This window comes from Epinephelus moara, chromosome 17 (genome assembly GCF_006386435.1).
Source record: "Epinephelus moara isolate mb chromosome 17, YSFRI_EMoa_1.0, whole genome shotgun sequence".
Lineage (NCBI taxonomy): Eukaryota > Metazoa > Chordata > Actinopteri > Perciformes > Serranidae > Epinephelus > Epinephelus moara.
The window spans coordinates 19291171-19309671 of NC_065522.1; the positions used below are offsets into that span (position 1 = coordinate 19291171).

The 18501-nt window shown below is 37.6% G+C and overlaps 3 protein-coding genes across 3 annotated transcripts in view; 1 reads left to right on the forward strand and 2 right to left on the reverse strand.

Annotated features, from left to right (window-relative positions):
- Positions 1–18501, reverse strand: part of LOC126403715 (serine/threonine-protein phosphatase PP1-beta catalytic subunit) — a 659813-nt gene that overhangs the window by 486690 nt on the left and 154622 nt on the right. The window lies entirely within an intron of this gene.
- The window catches only part of c17h11orf68 (chromosome 17 C11orf68 homolog), a 616176-nt gene that overhangs the window by 443047 nt on the left and 154628 nt on the right, over positions 1–18501 (reverse strand). The gene's annotated exons all lie outside the window — the stretch shown is intronic.
- On the forward strand, positions 5210–18122 carry zgc:92429 (uncharacterized protein LOC445063 homolog). Its single transcript, XM_050066441.1, has 11 exons — positions 5210–5565; positions 6453–6502; positions 6595–6651; positions 8796–8950; positions 9231–9334; positions 11859–11911; positions 13169–13239; positions 13740–13842; positions 15158–15277; positions 16601–16663; positions 17049–18122. Exons 1-11 carry the CDS (start codon positions 5502–5504, stop codon positions 17475–17477), a joined length of 1269 nt encoding a protein of 422 aa, XP_049922398.1. The 5' UTR covers positions 5210–5501; the 3' UTR covers positions 17478–18122.

The window sequence follows — 18501 nt, forward strand, 5'->3', positions numbered from 1 at the left end:
TTCCTTATTCAGCCTCTTTTCTAGCGAGGTCTCAACCCATGTTTTATCACATCCAATATGTATTTTATCAGCTTTATATTTTACTGTGCAATTATTTTTGAATTTCACTGTGGAAAAATCGACAGCTTCACATTCACTAACAACGTAAAATCTACCTGCAAGAATCAGCCTTCCTCTGTCCAGCTCCAGGCAAGGGTTAAATCTCTTGCTCATAGGCACTTTCATTATTGAATGAGCGTGTTTCTATTGTACTTTTCATATATATGGGGTCTGACATCAGTCAGTTTACTCACAAGACAACCCAAATTAAATTAAACCTCATTATCCAAAGATGCATATTCATTTAAGTTATTGATATTTTCATAAAGAAACAATACCACTCATTTATACTCACATAAATATTCCACACTAATGGCTTTAGAAATTAAAAAGTATGATCATAAGATAATTTTTAAGCAGATTAAAAGGTGCGTTAGCTGTTACAAATGGCACACGTGGCCAAAATCTACAGCCCCAACATGATTTTAAAGGTGCTACATGTAGCATAGTAGCAACAGTAATTCATTGCCATATATAAATTGCGATGGAAATATTTAGTGTCTGTAAACAAACAATATTATTACCAGGAAGTATTTCAGTCTCTACTGACCTTTGTGCCGCTTTATATTTGGTTGGATTTGGCGGAAAATCCCCAGGAGGTCATTACATTTGCTTAATAAAAAGATTTTGGTCCGCTTGTTAATTCATTGAATATCCTCCTGAGACCCAAACTTTTGTTTGGTATGTATTTTTAATTTCTCCCAGTTATTTGGGATTAGTAGGACCCGATAAGTATAAAAAACTTAACATTGTCAACGATAATTAAGTCCCAGTGTCCCAAAATGTTTTTATCCGACTTGTCCACCGTTGCCAACTAGAATGCAAAAACTGTTGTCAACTCGGAGGTGACGTCATTCCCACTTCCGACTTCCGACCTCCGAGTACAAACCGAACGCACCCCAAGGTCAAGTGAACCCAAAATGTAATGTCCTTATATGAGGACACAGGGTCTCAGGAGGATATCTGTAAAAGAGGAAGGGCATTTGGAAAATATCCGACACCTTAAATCCACACTAAACTCAGTCTTCAGTCGATTCTTGAGATACTACCACTGTCTCCCACAATGCAATGTAGAAAAGAGATGGAGTAGCTGCTCACAGCTGGAAAATACTTGCGGGTGGTGTTAAAACAGCTCCAGAAAGATTGCGGAAAATAAACTAAAAAAGAAAGACACATGTATGTAAAGTTATTTGTATTCTCACTGCTTAAACAGTAGGCTTTACTCTGACAGTATAATATGGAGGACACAGCAGTGGTTTAGACCAGTGTTTCCCAAATGTCTATTACTATTACGACTCCTTTGAGCTCATCATACACTATTTTTGTTGTGGTTTTAAATATTTTCTTCCTTTATAAACATATTCAGTGAAGTCTGCTGCTTAAAATAGTTGCAATATTTTATTGGCCTCTTATTTTTGGCTCCTCAATCATATAACCGAGTGTGCTTATCAGTAATGAAGGCTAACATGTAGCAGAGAGGTGTTTTATAAACTGAGTTTTTGTAGTTTTGCTCCCAGATATCCATCATCCCGTCGGGCACACAGAGACAAATGCGGCGACTACAGGTGGTTCGACAATAAATTATTCACTAAAGACAAAACGCTGCCGTTTGTCAGGCTGAGAACGTTTTGAGTGATATATTTCCTACTGAAAACCATTTAATCAAAACCCCCTGAAATACCACCAAATGCATCACTGCCGGCATCTGTGAGAGCCTCTTGATGTGATTGTGTAACAAATGTACACAAACAGTTTATTATTCAGAGCTCAGTGGGAGTCAGGAGGTGGGAACCTGCTTTTTTTAATCCCTCACCGTGGGAGCGTTGGTGTTGTTGTTGTAACAAAATCAGACCAGGTAGTTAGAAGTGTTTTAGGTCAACCTGTCACAACAGGTGTGTGTGTATATATATATACAGGTGTATACAAAAACAGGTAAACAGTAACTACGCACTGGGAATGGTGCAAAATACTGAAGTTTTCCCATTGTTACAGGGAATATAACTTGTCAGAGGTGTTACTTTAAGTTGCATTTTACTGCTAAAATATGTTCTCGTCATAAAACTGGGCTAACTATTAAGTGAAGAGGCGCAAATACTTTTGAATTTGGTGCTAAATGACCAGAGAAAACAGGGAAAATGGGGCTTTGGCATCCGTTTTTGCTCGAACGGTGAAAAACCTACAACTACCAGAATGCAGTGCGCTGCAGCGGACCAATAAACGCTCCCGCTGCTTGCTGACAAATTGAGCTCAGCCGTTGCCGTTTTTTCCCACAAAAATCAAAATGGCGGCCGGCGGGAAACAAACTATCTCGACAAACAGTCACACCGTAAGCTAAAATATGTTTCTTAAAACATTTTAGGCGAGAAATAGTCAAGACAGTAACAGAATCTTGGTTTTTACTTGATCAGCACAGCTTAGTTTTACAGTTTGATGTGAGTTTTTTTCCAGCCTCTGAATGTACAGTACAGGAAACAGTATGGTAACCGCTCCTTGTTCACACAGTCTAGCATTACAGCCAAACAGTGCTCTAAAAATATGTGTCTGGAGACATTTCATGCGAGATACAGACAACATTGTGACAGAACTTTAGTTTGTATTTAATTAACATCGCCTACAGTTTGCTAGCAAGAAACTCCTAAAGAAGGACAAGACATGACGTCAGTGATAGCATTTGAATTTTGCATTGCAGCCAGTTGTATTGGAGTCAATGGGGCAGACATGGCAGATGACACTGTAACCCCTCATATCTTTGCTGTTTCAACACTGACTGAAAATGATTTAACCAAATTGAAAAAACACAGATAAGGTGATGTTAACTATCAAAATGTGCATGTTTGTTTTCATTGTTATTGGTCTCCAAACAGATTATGGCTCAGTGATTTACATTCATGCTAACGTTGGTCAGCTAATGTTAGCCTTTATAATTAGCTAGCATACACATATAGTCATGACAACAATTAATGTGGTGACTTTTAAGAAAACAAAATGTCTGAACAAGCCACTGAAGGGGCGAACAGGTGATCTTGTTCCGCATATGTGTTCTGGGCTAACATTAAACCAATGTCCAGTACGTGTTATCTATTTGGATTTGGCGAACCATTCATTCTCAATACAATATATATCTGCATGCTCACCGTAACACAGAAGGGCGACAGCATTGTCCATATGTAACCATTATTCCATTTAGATAATTCAGTTTTACACACCAGTGCTATGTGGTTTTCGACATGCTTACATAACACGGACAACAGCTGTTTGCTTCCTGTTCCACACGCCTGATTCCCATAACCTGGAGCTTGCTTATGTGCACTTCACACATCTTCACTTTCATAACTGCATGTGTATATTTGTATTCACCTTGTGTTTAGATAAGGATAAAATAAACAAAAACAAACAATATCATGGCTACAGCAATTAAGCTTGAGAGGTTGTAACATTTGCCATTACTCGCCGTCTGTTTCTTTCACACCTTCACGATGATTATTGCCTAATTTTTACAGTCTAGAGCAACGATGGGCATCTCAACGGGGTTGTTGCCGGCTAACATTAGCTAAACAAGGTGCAAATGCTAACTTAGTTCATCGATGAAATAAGGTAATAAGTACCGCTAAGTGATGAACCTCCAGATTTATGATAATTTGATGAGTAGTGCTGCCTTCTAACGAAAATAGAAAACATTATCTAATGTTAGCCCTCCTTATCAAATATCAGTACGGTTCAAAGTTTGGTTAGTTATTGATAATCAAATACATGTACCCAATAACAGCAGTTGGTGTTAGCCATCTCAGATCTAATAGGGGCTTGTGGTGCAGCCGCAGAGACATGAGATGTTGGGAAATCAGTAACAGGGAAAACAAATGCGCATATTTAAATGGAAAAAAACCATCAGTTAACGTTATGTGATGTGTTTTTTTTTTTTTATTTAATCTGGTGGAAAGAGTTTTCAGTCAAGGGTGAAACACCGAAGATATTATGGGTTTTATTGTAATTTGCCTGCCCCAAAGTTACCAAAGTCTGGCTTCAATGCAGAATTCAAATGCTGCCATTGATGCCATGTTCTGTCTTTCTTTCATTGTTTCCTTGACAAAAATGTGAAAATACAATCTGTAGTTGGAACAACAACACCCTAGAGCCAGCGAAAGCGGAGAGATGAGCAGGGAGATCTAGCTGTTGTTAAGATGGAGAAAAGTTTACCATAGTTCATTTACACACTCCCCACATTGTGATGATACAGCTGGTTGAACATCCACAAAGTAGAAGTTACTGTAAATATGCAATTATACTCTTGTCGCCACAGCCAAAAGTATGTGGAAACCCTTTGTTCCAGTTGAGGGATGTCTTAACTTTGTGTAGTGTAGAGAAGACCCATTTCCTGTTTTCACATTATGTATTTCTGTCCAAAACTAGGTCCATAAAGACTGGTCTTCCCAGTTTGGTGTGGAAGAACTTGACTGGTCTGCATAGAGCCCATCCAGCACCTTAATGGGATGAACTGGAACATTAATTGTGAGCTGAATGGGAGCACATCTCTGCAGACAGTTTCCTAAATCTTGTTGAAAGCATCCAAAGAAGTGTAAAGGCTTTTATAGCAGCTACCTTAAAGGCCATTATTTTAAAGTGAGATGTTCAATATTTGTTGCACAGTGGTGTAGTGATAGTTTATAAGGTGGGTGTAATACCAGGTAGATGGGTAGGTTACCAAGGAGGATGTGGTTATACTCTCCTAAATTTTCCATTGTCATTTTGGCTTATATTTGGGTATACAGTAAACGACCAGAAAAATTGCTGGGTATACCCTCCACTATATCACTGTTGTTGCATCTATGTATCCAGTTGTTGCCACATATTTTAGCTCTTCTTATTGGGCCATAATCAGGCTTTTAATTAAAAATATTCATTACATTTTGGCACATATTTGGCACTGAATTTAAATGCTCAACAGGCGTAATATCGCAGCTTGCTTCTGAGAAAATAGGCCTATGATTTGTCCAGACTGCAGTGGATCCAGTAAGATAATGTGACAGAAATCCAGCAGATGTCAGTCCGATGGTGGCGGCTGCCAGGCCACAGCAGTCCTCTGTGTGACAGCCGACGCTCACCAGGAGGAATGTCAACCCCCACCTTCAGATAAGTTTTGACAGCTGTAAATTGAGAGAGGCAAGAGAGGAGGGAGCTGCTATTTTTATCTTTCATTCAGCCCGATAGAGAGAGAAGGCCCCCTCTCTCTTTCTGTTCCCCTCTGAAGATAACCACCCCTTCTGGATCTCTCTTTTCTCTCTAGCCGGAGAAACTTCTGGAGGTCTGACCACAGTATTAAGACTGGGAGAGACCGCCAGGGTGGAGAAAGATATCAGACACAAGCTGTAGAGTGAAGAAGGAATCACACAAACCATCAGGCCAACATGGCTCTGCTGTGCTACAACAAAGGCTGTGGACTGAAGTATGACGCTGACAAGAACAAGGATGGTAAGACCTTGTCTGTCTCTCTTTTTGTACTTTTAATTCAAACACTCGGTCCAGTCAGGGGTTGTTGGTTGGTTTAATATTTTGGTCACTGAGGTCGTGAAGCCTCAGTGGAAGTCAGTCTGTGTGAAGGGAAACAAAAGCCTGAACTCAAGTATATAACTTGCTCTTGTTAGTGTTGGTAGGTGCTGGAGTTGAACAGATTTGCTTTGTTTTTCTTAGCAGAGGTTTAATAGACTCATTAATCTAACTTCTGCACTCTGCAAGAGTTGTAAAATACATCACTGCAAGCTGAAATCAGGACTACTTTCCAGTATCCTTGAAAAAGGGGACAGCTTTATTCAGACTTTTCAAACAGACAACTTTTCCAAACTACCTCTAATAGTATTTTAGTCTGACATTGGGCTTATGTATGCGTTTATTTTAAAAGTATGTTCATGTGACCAGATTTATTTGTCTAACTATACAAATCGATGTTAAAATTTGGATTCAAATTTGACAAATTCAGTATAAAGACGAAACACATTCAGTGCAAATGAGCAGAGATTACTGTGAATACTTTATCAACCACAACAAATGGATAGGAAACCAGATTTATGATCTTTATTTACTTGTAAAAGCGGGATAAAGCAAGTGTTGGGTTGTGTGACGTCAAAGAAGTTGTGTTTTTATTGTCGTATAAACTGTGTGTGAGTGTGAGAGAGCATGTACTGTATAATAGGCCACATGTCTCTGGGAGCATGAGCCAGCAACCAACTTCCTTTTATGGGACGCTCCCTCTCAACTCTAGTGACCCCCCTGAACAGCTGGTACACTCTGCCGAGTGTGTGTGTGTGTGTGTGTATATGTGTGTCTATATACAGACTGACTCTTTCTTTTTCCTCCTAAAGATTCCTGCCTCTTTCATCCAGGTGTCCCCATCTTCCATGATGCTCTGAAGGTAACATTCATACTGTATATAAGTAAACATATAAACTCTTTTATTTAGCCGGGGAAGAAGATGAACATGTTTGTTTGTGTGTCCTTCTCCAGGGTTGGTCCTGCTGTAAGAAGAGGACAACGGACTTCTCTGAGTTTCTCTCCATTAAGGTAAAACAGCTCAGGGTCAAACACTAGCATCTTTAGATAATGCAGGAGCCTGTAAATATTTGTGGTTGGTTGGAAGTTGGAACAGATCTTCTGTAAGGATGCTGCATAAATCACGTCTCAGTGAAAGTAAAAAAATAATGATAAGGTGAGATATTAAGAATCAAGTAGTGTAAAAAGCACTGTAAATCAACTAAGTACATACTAAAGTACAAGTGTCAGGTTCTTACTGCACTTCTAAACCTCCTACTTATAATTCAGGGGCACATTTTGTACTTTTTACTCAACTACAATTATTTGATACCTTTAGTTACTTTGCATCTTAAGATTAATAATGAAATATAAAGGGTTAGATTGTCAAAATTAGCTCCACATTTACCAGCTGCACCAGTAAAGCCATGCTTACACATTGATGCTTCAGTGATTTTGGATTTTGTCCTCTATTACTTTACATAGGAAGCTCATCAGGAGGGAATATTTTAATGGCCAGTGTAAACAGAAAGAATATATGGTGGTCGACAAAGGCAAACATGGTACAACAGCCCCAAAAAATGTATTTGGACAAATCTGCTGCAGCTTCAGACGTCAATTCACAGCTGGCCAGCAACGTTTTTAGATGTTGATATTTAGTTTAACTTAGGTTGTGACGTTGCGTGATCAATATTTAATGTCAGGACAGCATCTAATGCCAGCCTTGATTTGAGGTGGGATACTAATGACAGATGACATTGCTGTTTTGTTGGCTTTAACTTGTGTTGTTATGTAACCAAAATCCAAGGTCTTCTAAACATCTCATGCCAACAACATCTTGACATAGAATAATGACGGTTAGTTGTGAGGTCTGGAGAAAAAAAATGTCTGCAAAACTTTATAATGTTAATGTCCCCATAATGTGAATGTTGTATGACATTTATTATGTCATCAACCTGATATTCATTCCAACCAAAAGATAATGTCTGTCCAACATAAGGGTCCAACGTCTTGCTGACGTTACATTGATGTTCGGTGCAAGCTGGGAAAACACATAAATCCAGAACAAATACATTAACAAGCTGCAAAATAGGCAACATAAAAAGGTATGGATCCTTTTTTACATTTGACCTTCACAATATTATAAAAGAGTGACAGCTTTATGTAGCTTGTGTTAAATAATAATATCATAATTTACCCTTTTACGTCACCTCCTCACTCCACTTTTCTTCCAGCTGCTGTTTTCTTTCATTTTTGTAAGGAACAGGACTTGAAAACCTGCCTTGTTTGTTTATATCGATAAAATTCAATAAGGAATTAATTAAAAAACCTTTCTTCCCGCTTCAGAACACAAACACACTGTGCGTTCCAATACCCACACTACCATACTATATAGTATGCCAGAAAAAAGATTTAGTATGTCCCAGTACATAGTATGTCAAATGTAGTATGCCTAAAGTACCAGGATGTTCTGCTACACCTGGACCGATTTTGCAGTATGCAAGTCAGCATGCTTTTCTGTCTATTCTGACCCACAATCCTTTGCACAGCGGACGATACGTCACATTGACTGAGCTGCAAACAGATGAAAGCTTGACAGCTCACTGACAGCTGTTTGACAACCAATTGACAGCTGTCAGAAGTCGCAATGATGGATGATCGCGCATCCAAGTGACTGATGACCAGTCGATTAGTGATAATAGCAATAAATAAACAATGACAGAGAAATGATTAGCCTCTGTAATTTTACTACCGTGAATATAATATGTTAGAATCTACAATGTATGCAGTCATTACTTATTGTTTTATCTCCATGGTAACGGATAAATGTGTAAGAGGGTCAAAGTTATGAGACAGTAGTATGTCCTGACTGTGTGCATTCTGTGGTCACTGTAGTGCATTAACCTTTTTTGGCCACCGTTTGCAGGAAGCAAGAACAGCTTTAATGTTTATATGAGCACGTGACTATTGCTTTAAGACTGAAAAATGTTATGATTCACCCTTTAACAGAAACATATTAAGGTACCGCACGGTACAGTGAGCAGTAGCTCCAGTCATTTTTCTCTGTGAAGGATTATATGGGACACAGTTACTAAAATTAATCTCCAACTAGAGGAGAAATAATATGTAAAGTTTTAGATCCTTAAACCAAGACTGAGCTCTGTTTTTGAATGCAGGGTTGCACCCGCGGGCGCCACAGCAACGAGAAGCCCCAGGAGCCACTGCGGCCGGAGGTGTCATCAGATAAGGGCGAGATTAAACACACCAACGACCACGAGATAATCTACCAGGGACCCAAATCTGCTGAGACACTGCAGAAGGAGAGGCCCAGGTGTGTGTTTGTAATTGCAAGATCCCTCTTTCTCTCATTTGCATAAGATAACTGGGATGTGTCTTCTTGTATAGAGCTTCCTGTTACTCACAGGCGTGCAGCTGCCTCTGTATTCATCCACAGAGGTCAGGATGAGGTCGCCCGCAATATTCCTGGAATAAATAACTTAGTGGATAACTCCATACATCCTGCAGTGCTCTGTGTGTAGCTGAGCTTGTGTGTTTGTTTAACGACATCCATTTTTGTGTTAACATGAAAGTGTGTGTGTTTTTATGTGCAGTTCAGACGAGGCCAAGACAAAGTTGCCCCACAAAGTATCTGCGTCGCTGGCTCAGGTGCTGGAGAAACTGGACATCAGCAATAGAGCTGAGAATGAGAAGAAAGGTCAGTGTGTGTGTGTGTGTGTGTGTGTGTGTGTGTTTAATACTGAGGCCTTTGGATGTTAACTTTTCTTTTCATCTCAAAATCAACTGTCATATACAGCAAAAAATGCAGTCTTATTACATTTTAAACAATGTTACCTAAAAAAAAAAAAGCGAGAAATCGAGAAAAGCGAGAAATCTTAAGATAACAGTATTTTAGTTTTTCTGTCAGTCCTTAAACAACCCCAAAATGAGGCAGCTTGCATCACTAGAATAAAAAAAACACACCTTATATTAGAAAATATCTGAAACATGTTAATTTGTATTAAAAACAGGTTAAAATATTCACACTGTGCTCTTAGATTTTTTTTTATTTATATTTTTATTTACAGTTATGTTGAAAACTGTAGTAACATTACACTTCAGTCACAAACTTGATATGAAAATGATTTGTTTTTCCAGTTCATGTGTGTATTATTCTACATTTAATATTTACAGAGCAGGCATTTCTGCCTATACTTGTGTTTCGTGTTTGCTAATGTACACGTTCAGGGGTAAATGTGTGTTTGGATTATTGTGATGCAACAATTCAACAACAGTTTTTTGTAAAAAATTTACAAAAGTTTTCGAAAATTAGTGTATCTTGAACAAAAAAAGACAAAAAAAAGACCAAATAAGGCAGATTTTTGCACTAGAAACAAGAAAAAGAAACATGAAATACTTGAGACAAGGTCATTTGTATGAGAAACAGATTGAAATATTCATACTGTGCTCTCAGGGAAGTTGAAAGTGATTCCACAACAGTTTAGTGTTTTGTAAAAAAGTCCAAAAAATACATCTTTCTTTTAGGTATGTTAAATCCAACTTGTTAGCCAGAATATCTGCCAGTGCAGGGTAAATATTTAAACCTGTTTCCAATAGAAATCAACTTGTTTGAAGACTTTTCTGAAACTAAGTGTCTTGAAACAATAAAAAATACACCAGGTTTCTGAATAAGAATCGTGGAAATTAAACTTAATATTAGAAAATACTTGAAACAGGTTAATTGGTAATGCAGCTTGAAATATTCATAAAATCTTTAAAACTCAATAACAGACAGAAATGACCTGATAAGGAGTATTTTACATTAGTTTGTGTGTAACTACATGTGTTTTTGTGTATTTCTGCCTCTCTGCATGTTTTCTGTGTGCATGTGTCAGGACTAAATTTTTTGTGAACGTTTAATGCATAGTTCAACAATAGTTTATAGTATTGTACAACTGTGTTGCAGAAATCACTGTTTCATCAGGACATTTAGGTTCAAAAACTTTACTTTCTTAAAACAATAAAAAAAAAAAAAAAATCTATCAGCACACAGAATGCCTCAACCCTAAAAAAAGAAGATTGCAGAAACAAATCACTTGCAGTGGAAACACGTCGAGGTATTCTTACTTCATTAGTAGCAGTTTCTCACTTGTTCTTTCACTCATTCAAATCCTCCATCTATTCCAATGGACATAACTTTTCTAGGATGTCTAGATCTATGGTTACTCCACTCAAATGCATTACCTTATTGGATGGGATGTCTATAAGCCAATCAGTGTTCCACATCATTTAAAGTAGACCACAGTAGAGCTACGCCCCCTTTTTTACAAGCATAGCTGACTGTGAGGCAAGGAGGACGCGCAAAGCACGTTTAAGTCTATTAATCATATTGTTAAAGGAAATAATTTGTGTTTAAACTGTGTTTAAAGTAAGATTTATTGCTTTTACTTAGGATTTTGTCACAAATATTCGTCCCTCATCCGGTGAATCTCGGTGTCAATGGGAAAATACTGTTTACATAGGGAACTAATTGTTCAGGTTTTCTGATGATACACTTCCCTGTGATGCATTTTATTGATTATGTACACAGAATATTCATCTCAGGAAGGTTTGAACACAACGTTTTCTGGAAATACTTCAGAAACTGAAGATATTCTGAGTAGTAATGACAAATACAACACAAATATATATGCAGTGTGTTTCAAAGCATCACTTTGTTCATTGATATGAGTGAATTATTCATTAAAAATGATTAAACTTTTGTTTTTATGTTGAAAAAAGGTCTGCTGGGGCGCCCGTTAGCTCACCTGGTAGAGCAGGGAGTCCCATGTACATAGGCTTTGCCCCGCGTCCACAGCCCTTTGCTGCATGTCATCCCCCCTTTCATGCTAATGCACTGTCCTTTCAAAATCCCAAAAAAGTATCTTTAAAAAAAAAGACCATATTGTCATTTTTACCATTTGGTGACTTCTGCGTTAAGATTCTTCATCCAGTGGAATGGACGGAAAAAACAAATGCGTAATAAAGTATGTTAATTTGCTATTGATTAAGGAGTGCATTAAAATGTGCTTTTGTGTTTGGAATATAACTGTGTTCTGAATGTTAAGTAAACAAAAGACAAAGCTGACTCGATAAGTAAACAAAAGACAAAGCTGACTCGATAAGAAATACATTTTGACACATTCCTCACACAGTCCTGATGTCCTCATGTCAACTCTCTTCTCGTCTTTCTCTTCTGACAGAGAGTAAGGCGATCATGTTCGGGACCCGATGCAAGAACGCAGGATGCAAAACAGTGAGTGCCTCTTTTATTATGTGTTCAGTTATGTGTGTGTGTGTGTGTGTGTGTCTTTGTGTTTGTTGGCAATGTCTGTGGCCAAAAATAGTCGCCTATCTGGCACCAGCAAAAGCCCATAAGAACAGTTGATCATTCCTGGACTGTAGTCCTGTAAAGCTTTTTAACAGCTCCATCTAGTGGACAAGATGGGTCACAACACATGTGAGCCATTTACCATACCTGTCACTGCCACATTTGTAACCTGTACTGGCCTCTTTTCTTTTCCACAAAAATCTCTCCCAGAATATTTAAGTGGTGGAGCATTTATTGAACTTAACTGACTTTATCCTACTTTCTTTTTTCCCTTTTACTTCACTATACTGATATAATAATTAAAAAAAACTTGACAGCTATTATTATTATTAGTTACTGAGCAGATTAGAAAATTTACCCATAAAATATATGATCATCTGACAAAACATGATGTATTATTATAGCTTAAACAGTACGTGAAGTTGTAGCTCCAGCTGCAACATTGAAATGCTGACTTGTAAGTACATTAGTAATAATGATAATAATGATACAGTAATATAAGTTATGACAATGTAACACTGAAAGGGGGCTTTTTACTGTGTAATGGTTGCTTTTACCTTGAATAATGAGTACAAATATTTTCTCTATTCTTTGTGCTTTCATATAAATTTGAGTAAAACATTCTTTTTAATCCTTTTTTCAGGATTATGAGGTCCAAATTGAAAAGATTACATTTTAAAATGTATTGAATTTTTTCTTTTTTTCCCATTCAGTAAATTTGTATCCCCCGAAAACTTTCATATCTGTTACAAATTTTAAGTATTTCTCCATAGCAGTAAATATTTCTGGTTAAATAAATGACAACTGACACTTGCTGTTGATAAAATATTTATATTATTATGTGCATTCATGTGTTTAACACTCCAAAACGTGGTCAGTTAATCAGCTACACGTGGAAATCTTTAAAGTAAAGTAATCAGAGCTGTTCTGATTTGATCAGAAAACGTTTCCTTGATTGAAGAAACTTCTTCTCTGACCCCGTCTGCAAAAACAAATGACCTCACTTGAGCTCCCGACCCCAAGATTGATGAACGTTGCATTCAGACAAACAACACACACTTGACTGGTGACCTTATTGCTTGACTGATGAACAGAGGTGTGAGGAGAGGCTGTAATCTGTTACAGGTTATTGATCGTCCCATCTTCACCCAGTGATCATTAGCTTTTTGTTTGTGTGTTCAGGTCTATCAAGGCCCAGAGACAGACATGGAGGTCTGCACCCACCACCCCGGAGCACCCGTCTTCCACGAGGGGTAAGACACAAAGACACACTGCTGCATGTTTCCACTTCTTTACTCCGGATATTACAAAAAGGCATTATGCACAATCCGCTGTAACACAATCATAATTACAATCTTTATTTGCATAAGTCTCTTTTCAGAGCATAATTAGAGGGCTTCTACAAAGAGGAGATGTAAAGTAAACAAAACTGAAGGCCATGTGAGCAAAGCAAGAAACATAAAAGCTTAAGATCAGACTATTAATGAAAGATAAGTAATAAGAAACAAATCCGTGACATTAGAGCCGACTTTAGAAGTAAATTAAACTTCTCTGTGAATTGTATTAAAGTATATGTGCATCACTCTGATATGGAGGCCTTGAGTGAGACACTTACACCCATGTCTCTCAAGTGAAACTGCTGCTTGTTGGATGTGTATCATTATATGAATATCAGTGAGGTCATAGCTTTCCATTTCCTGAATGATGCAGCTGTTACAAACTGCTTCTCACCTGTGATTGTGTTATTGTTCAGGTATAAGTACTGGAGCTGCTGCTGCATAAAGACAATAGATTTCAACGCCTTCCTGGACCAGAAGGGCTGCACCACAGGGAAACACCGCTGGGTCCCAAAGCAGGTATGTACACCACCTCGGGGGGCGTTCTACTAAAATGAAAGGTAAAAGGCAAAAGGGTCTGAGTTAAAGTTAGCGTTCAATGTCATTTCAGGACAAAGTTGTTGCTGACAAAATACCTTATGTAATATAGAGATGACGATGTCAACGAAACAACCTCAACTTTTAAAATTACCCCATGCCATGAACCGAGGCAGTGTGTTTTCGAGTTGTACGTCTGTACATCCTGTCCTTGAGAACATGACACCTCAAGGGAATATGTTCAAATTTGGCACAAATGTCCACTTGGACTCAATGATGAACTAGTTTGTTTTTGGTGGTCGGTGGTCAAAGGTTAAGGTCACTGTGAACTTGTCTATCTCATTCTTGTGAGTGCAATATGTCAAGGATGCGCAAACATTCACTTGGGGTTGAAGATCAACTAATTAGATTTTGGTGGTCAAGGTTGCTGTGACCTTAGATACATCTCATTCTCACGAACGCAATATTTCAAGATCGTCTTAAGAGAATTTCTTCTAATTTGGCACAAACATCCTTGGACTCAACGATAAACTGATTAGATTTCGGAAGTCGAAGGTCAAGGTCACTGTGACCATATGTGTCTCATTTTTGTGAATCCTATATCTCAAGAACATTGTGAGGGAATTTCTTCAAATTTGGTACAAATGTTCACTTGGACTCAACAACCTCCAATTAGATTGAATTTCGATGCTCAAAGGCCAAGGCCACTGTGACCTCACAAAATATGTTTTTGGCCATAACTCAAGACTTCATATGCTTTTTCCTTTACACAAATGTCTAATAGGATAAAATAATGAAGTGATCACATTTTATAATCAAAAGGTCAACTTCACTGTGACATCAGAGTTCTCCAGTGTCAGCGTGGATTTTCTTCCAGGTTCTCCAGCTTCCTCCCACAGTCCAAAGACATGCAGGTTAATTGGTGACTCTAAATTGCCCGTAGACATTGTCTGCCTCTGTGTCAGACCTGAAAAGGATAAGTGGTTACGGATAATGAATGAATGAACAAACTTTAGATGATAGATAGATTTGACAACTTAGCCTGATGACGTGAAAAAGCAGCAGCTGTTTTATTTGTTGATTTTGCATGTGATTGAACAACAGTGGCGTCACATTAAACAACAGGAAGGTGTCATTATTTGTGCAACACCAGTATGCAAGGAGATTCAATTCACTCTGCTGTTGATCGTGACTTACTGCTTTGCAAATAGGAAACAGACGAGCAGTAGTGACAAAATTGATTCAAAACACCCTAAATTTGTGACTGACCTTAGTATTGTGTTGTGTTTGTTTACAGGACAAGAAGAAGGTGGCTTGTCGATACGACTGGCACCAAACAGGAAACAATGTTGTTGTAACAATTTATGCGAAGAATGCAAACCCAGAATTTTGCTGCATAGAAGCCAACCGGACAGTGGTGAGTGGTTTACACACACAACTCTATAATGAATACCAATGGTGGAAAGTAACTGAGTACATTTACTCAAGTATGGTACTCAAGAACAAGTTTGATGTACTCATACTTTTTACTGCTACTTTTCTACATTCAAAGGAAATATTGTACATTTTACAAAACTCCGTAGTTATATAAATACATACTTACACATATTTATTCTCACTTACAATTTAACCATGCAGCTAGCAAACAATATTGTACAATATTTAACATTTTGAAAGGTCAATATTTCCAGGGCGTTCTCACTCGCAACTCCTCAAATGCTGGCACTTGTTCAGTGGCACCCTTTACAGTCTGTATGAGATGCACCAGGCTGTGTCATTATTAGAAGCTCAGGGTACCTGACGTAGTATACAGAGCGAAAAAGTCAACATTGGGCTATTTAAACTGTGTATGTTACACCAGATTACATTACGTCATGTTAGTAACAAACATACTAATTTTAAGCCAAATCATGATCTTTCTTAGAAATCTAGTGAAGTACATTTGTAGCAAAACCAAAAAATGAAGTAAAGCTACATTGGTTGAAGTTTTTTTTGTTCTGTTTTAAAGAGATGATATGGTTTTAACGAACAGGAACTATTTTTGTGGTTTTAAGACAGTATGCATGTTACAAGTGTTACAAGCATCCCAAAATGACTCAAGTGGAGTACCTAATGTAAGGATGTTCTTAACGACTAATTTCCCTGACATCTAAATGCAAGTTGGACTAGTTTAAAATCAAGAAACTCTCCAAAATAAACAGTCAAAATTGAGCACAATTTCATCTGTACATTGAAATATTATCTGAAAAAAAATGTTGTGCACATGATGAGTGCCATTTAAAACTGTTCATCATAATTTAAATTTACTGGAACGTGAGGTACTTTGCACCCTGTGTTATCTTTCAAAACATGACAACAATGTCAGTGCTTGTTGGTATCTCCCACGGGCCCAAAAGCACCTTTCGTTCAGCATAGCAAAAAACCATCCAGTCAGCGTGACTGTGTGAGAGAGGGAGAACTGTTGGTTAGTTTTGCATGCTGATCCAAACTCCTCCCATTTTTCTCAGAGTGTCTAAGTTTAACCAACTAGTAATTCTAGTACCAATTAGTGTGTGACGGTCTAGTTGACTATTAGCGGACATCCTAGGTACCTAGAGCACCATAGTTTGACGTGTAGGGCCAGTATTTGATGAGTTGTGAACAGGAATGTGTTGGTAATGCACACATTTAAGTATTACATATTAATAAAATCATCTTATTCTTATTACTTATTCTTTTTCTGTCTTTCAACTCTCTTTAGCTCTCATGTCAAATCCAGTTTGAGAATGATAAGCTTTTCAAGAGAGAGTTCCGCTTCTGGGGCGTAAGTATTTAAATAAGTACATCTACATACATCTGTCAGCAGAGTGATATAACTAACCTACTGCAAATACAGTTATGAATTTTAAATATACTGATGCTCATTTTTCTTATGTTTAAAGAACTTATCTGATCCCTCTGGCAGACTTTATGGAAACTGTATTTAACAACTCTTCTACATAGGACTGAGCTGATTTTTTAAAAATGTGTTTCTTAATGACTTTATTTGACATACTACTTATACTATGGCTTACCTTCAACATACTATACAATGACTTTATATTAAATTTTTCATGGCAATCTATGCTACTTCTCTATGACCTTTTTGTTTGACATACTATTCGACATACTATACATATAGACTATAATTTGATTTCTCTTACCCTCAGGTGGTCGATGTCAAGCAGAGCTTTGTCAACATGGTCCCTTCCAAAGTGGAGATCACCCTCCGCAAGGCGGACCAGGTGGCCTGGGGCAAACTGGAGGACCCCAACTACAAACCTGAGCCGGAGCCCGAGGACACAACTGAAACCACAGAGTCATTCCATCCCGACCATGACATCGATGATGATGACATCAGTGACTCAGACGAGGAGTGGGCCTATGACACTGCAGAGAATAAAAAACAGGAGAATGTCACTGATGGGCAGAACAAGAAAGAGGAAGGCTTGCAGAACTTTCAGAGGAAGGAGGTGGAGGAGGAGATGAAGAAGGCGATGGAGGAGAGGCAAAGAGCAGAGGAAGAGAGGAAGAAACTAGAGGAGCAAAGAAGGCAGGAGGAAGAGGGAGGATACGAGGACATGCCAGATCTTGAGTAACTACTCTGAAATAAAAGTTGAAGATTGGCTCTAATTTGCATTAGCAAGGCAGAAAATATATAATTGATAAAGACATTTAATATTCAATGTTAAAAAAAACCTGTTTCAAAAATAATTAGATTCCAGCTCTGTTTTGTGACAAAAGAAATCCAAATGAAATAGTATACTTTGCCAACACTACTTCTGGATGTCCTTACTGGGAAATGTAATTATTTCTATCTAGGGATGCATGGTATTGGTCGAAATTGTCTTTAAAACAAACAGATTTTACCAACATGCTTTTTCTTATTTTGCACAATTAATGAATAATATACATTGAAAAGCATTCTATTTAATGTCTCCATCTGCTGGTGGGCCATCATAATAATAATAATAATGTTAATACCACTATAAAAACACTTGATGATCACTAAAATTAGCTGATGAAAAAAGTGGATATATCAATATCCACATCAGTTATCAGCATCACCAAAATAATCCAATATTCTGCATCCCTAGTTACATCTTTGGCTGTCAAACACACTGGATCCTTCATGTTTAATTTCATTACAATGCTCTAAATAGTAAGTGGTCTTATCTTAAAATGTTAAATTATGCAACTGAATGTACCCTAAATGAGAAATAAAGACTCTTTCTATGGCAAAATGTCTCTCTCTGTCTAAAACAACTGAAAAAATCAGCAGAGATACAAGGTAAGATCACTTCTTCTCACATAAACTAATAATGTTTATATGGCAATTTCACTTTTTTATGCAGTTTTGAACAACATGCCATAGTATGTCTTTTTATGCAGTTTTGAATGACATGCTACACCATTATGTTTTTTCATGCAGTTTTGAACGACATGCTATACTATGACTTTTTTATGCAGTTTGAAACGACTTGCTATACTATGACTTTTTATGNTAGTATGTCTTTTTATGCAGTTTTGAATGACATGCTACACCATTATGTTTTTTCATGCAGTTTGAAACGACTTGCTATACTATGACTTTTTATGCAGTTTTGAACGACATGCTATACT

Coding starts and splice junctions, on each gene's coding strand:
- zgc:92429 (XM_050066441.1), top strand. CDS start 5,502: ATGGCTCTGCTGTGCTACAACAAAGGCTGTGGACTGAAGTATGACGCT. Junction 8,951..9,230: donor CTGCAGAAGGAGAGGCCCAG/GTGTGTGTTTGT, acceptor TTTTATGTGCAG/TTCAGACGAGGCCAAGACAA. Junction 15,278..16,600: donor TAGAAGCCAACCGGACAGTG/GTGAGTGGTTTA, acceptor AACTCTCTTTAG/CTCTCATGTCAAATCCAGTT.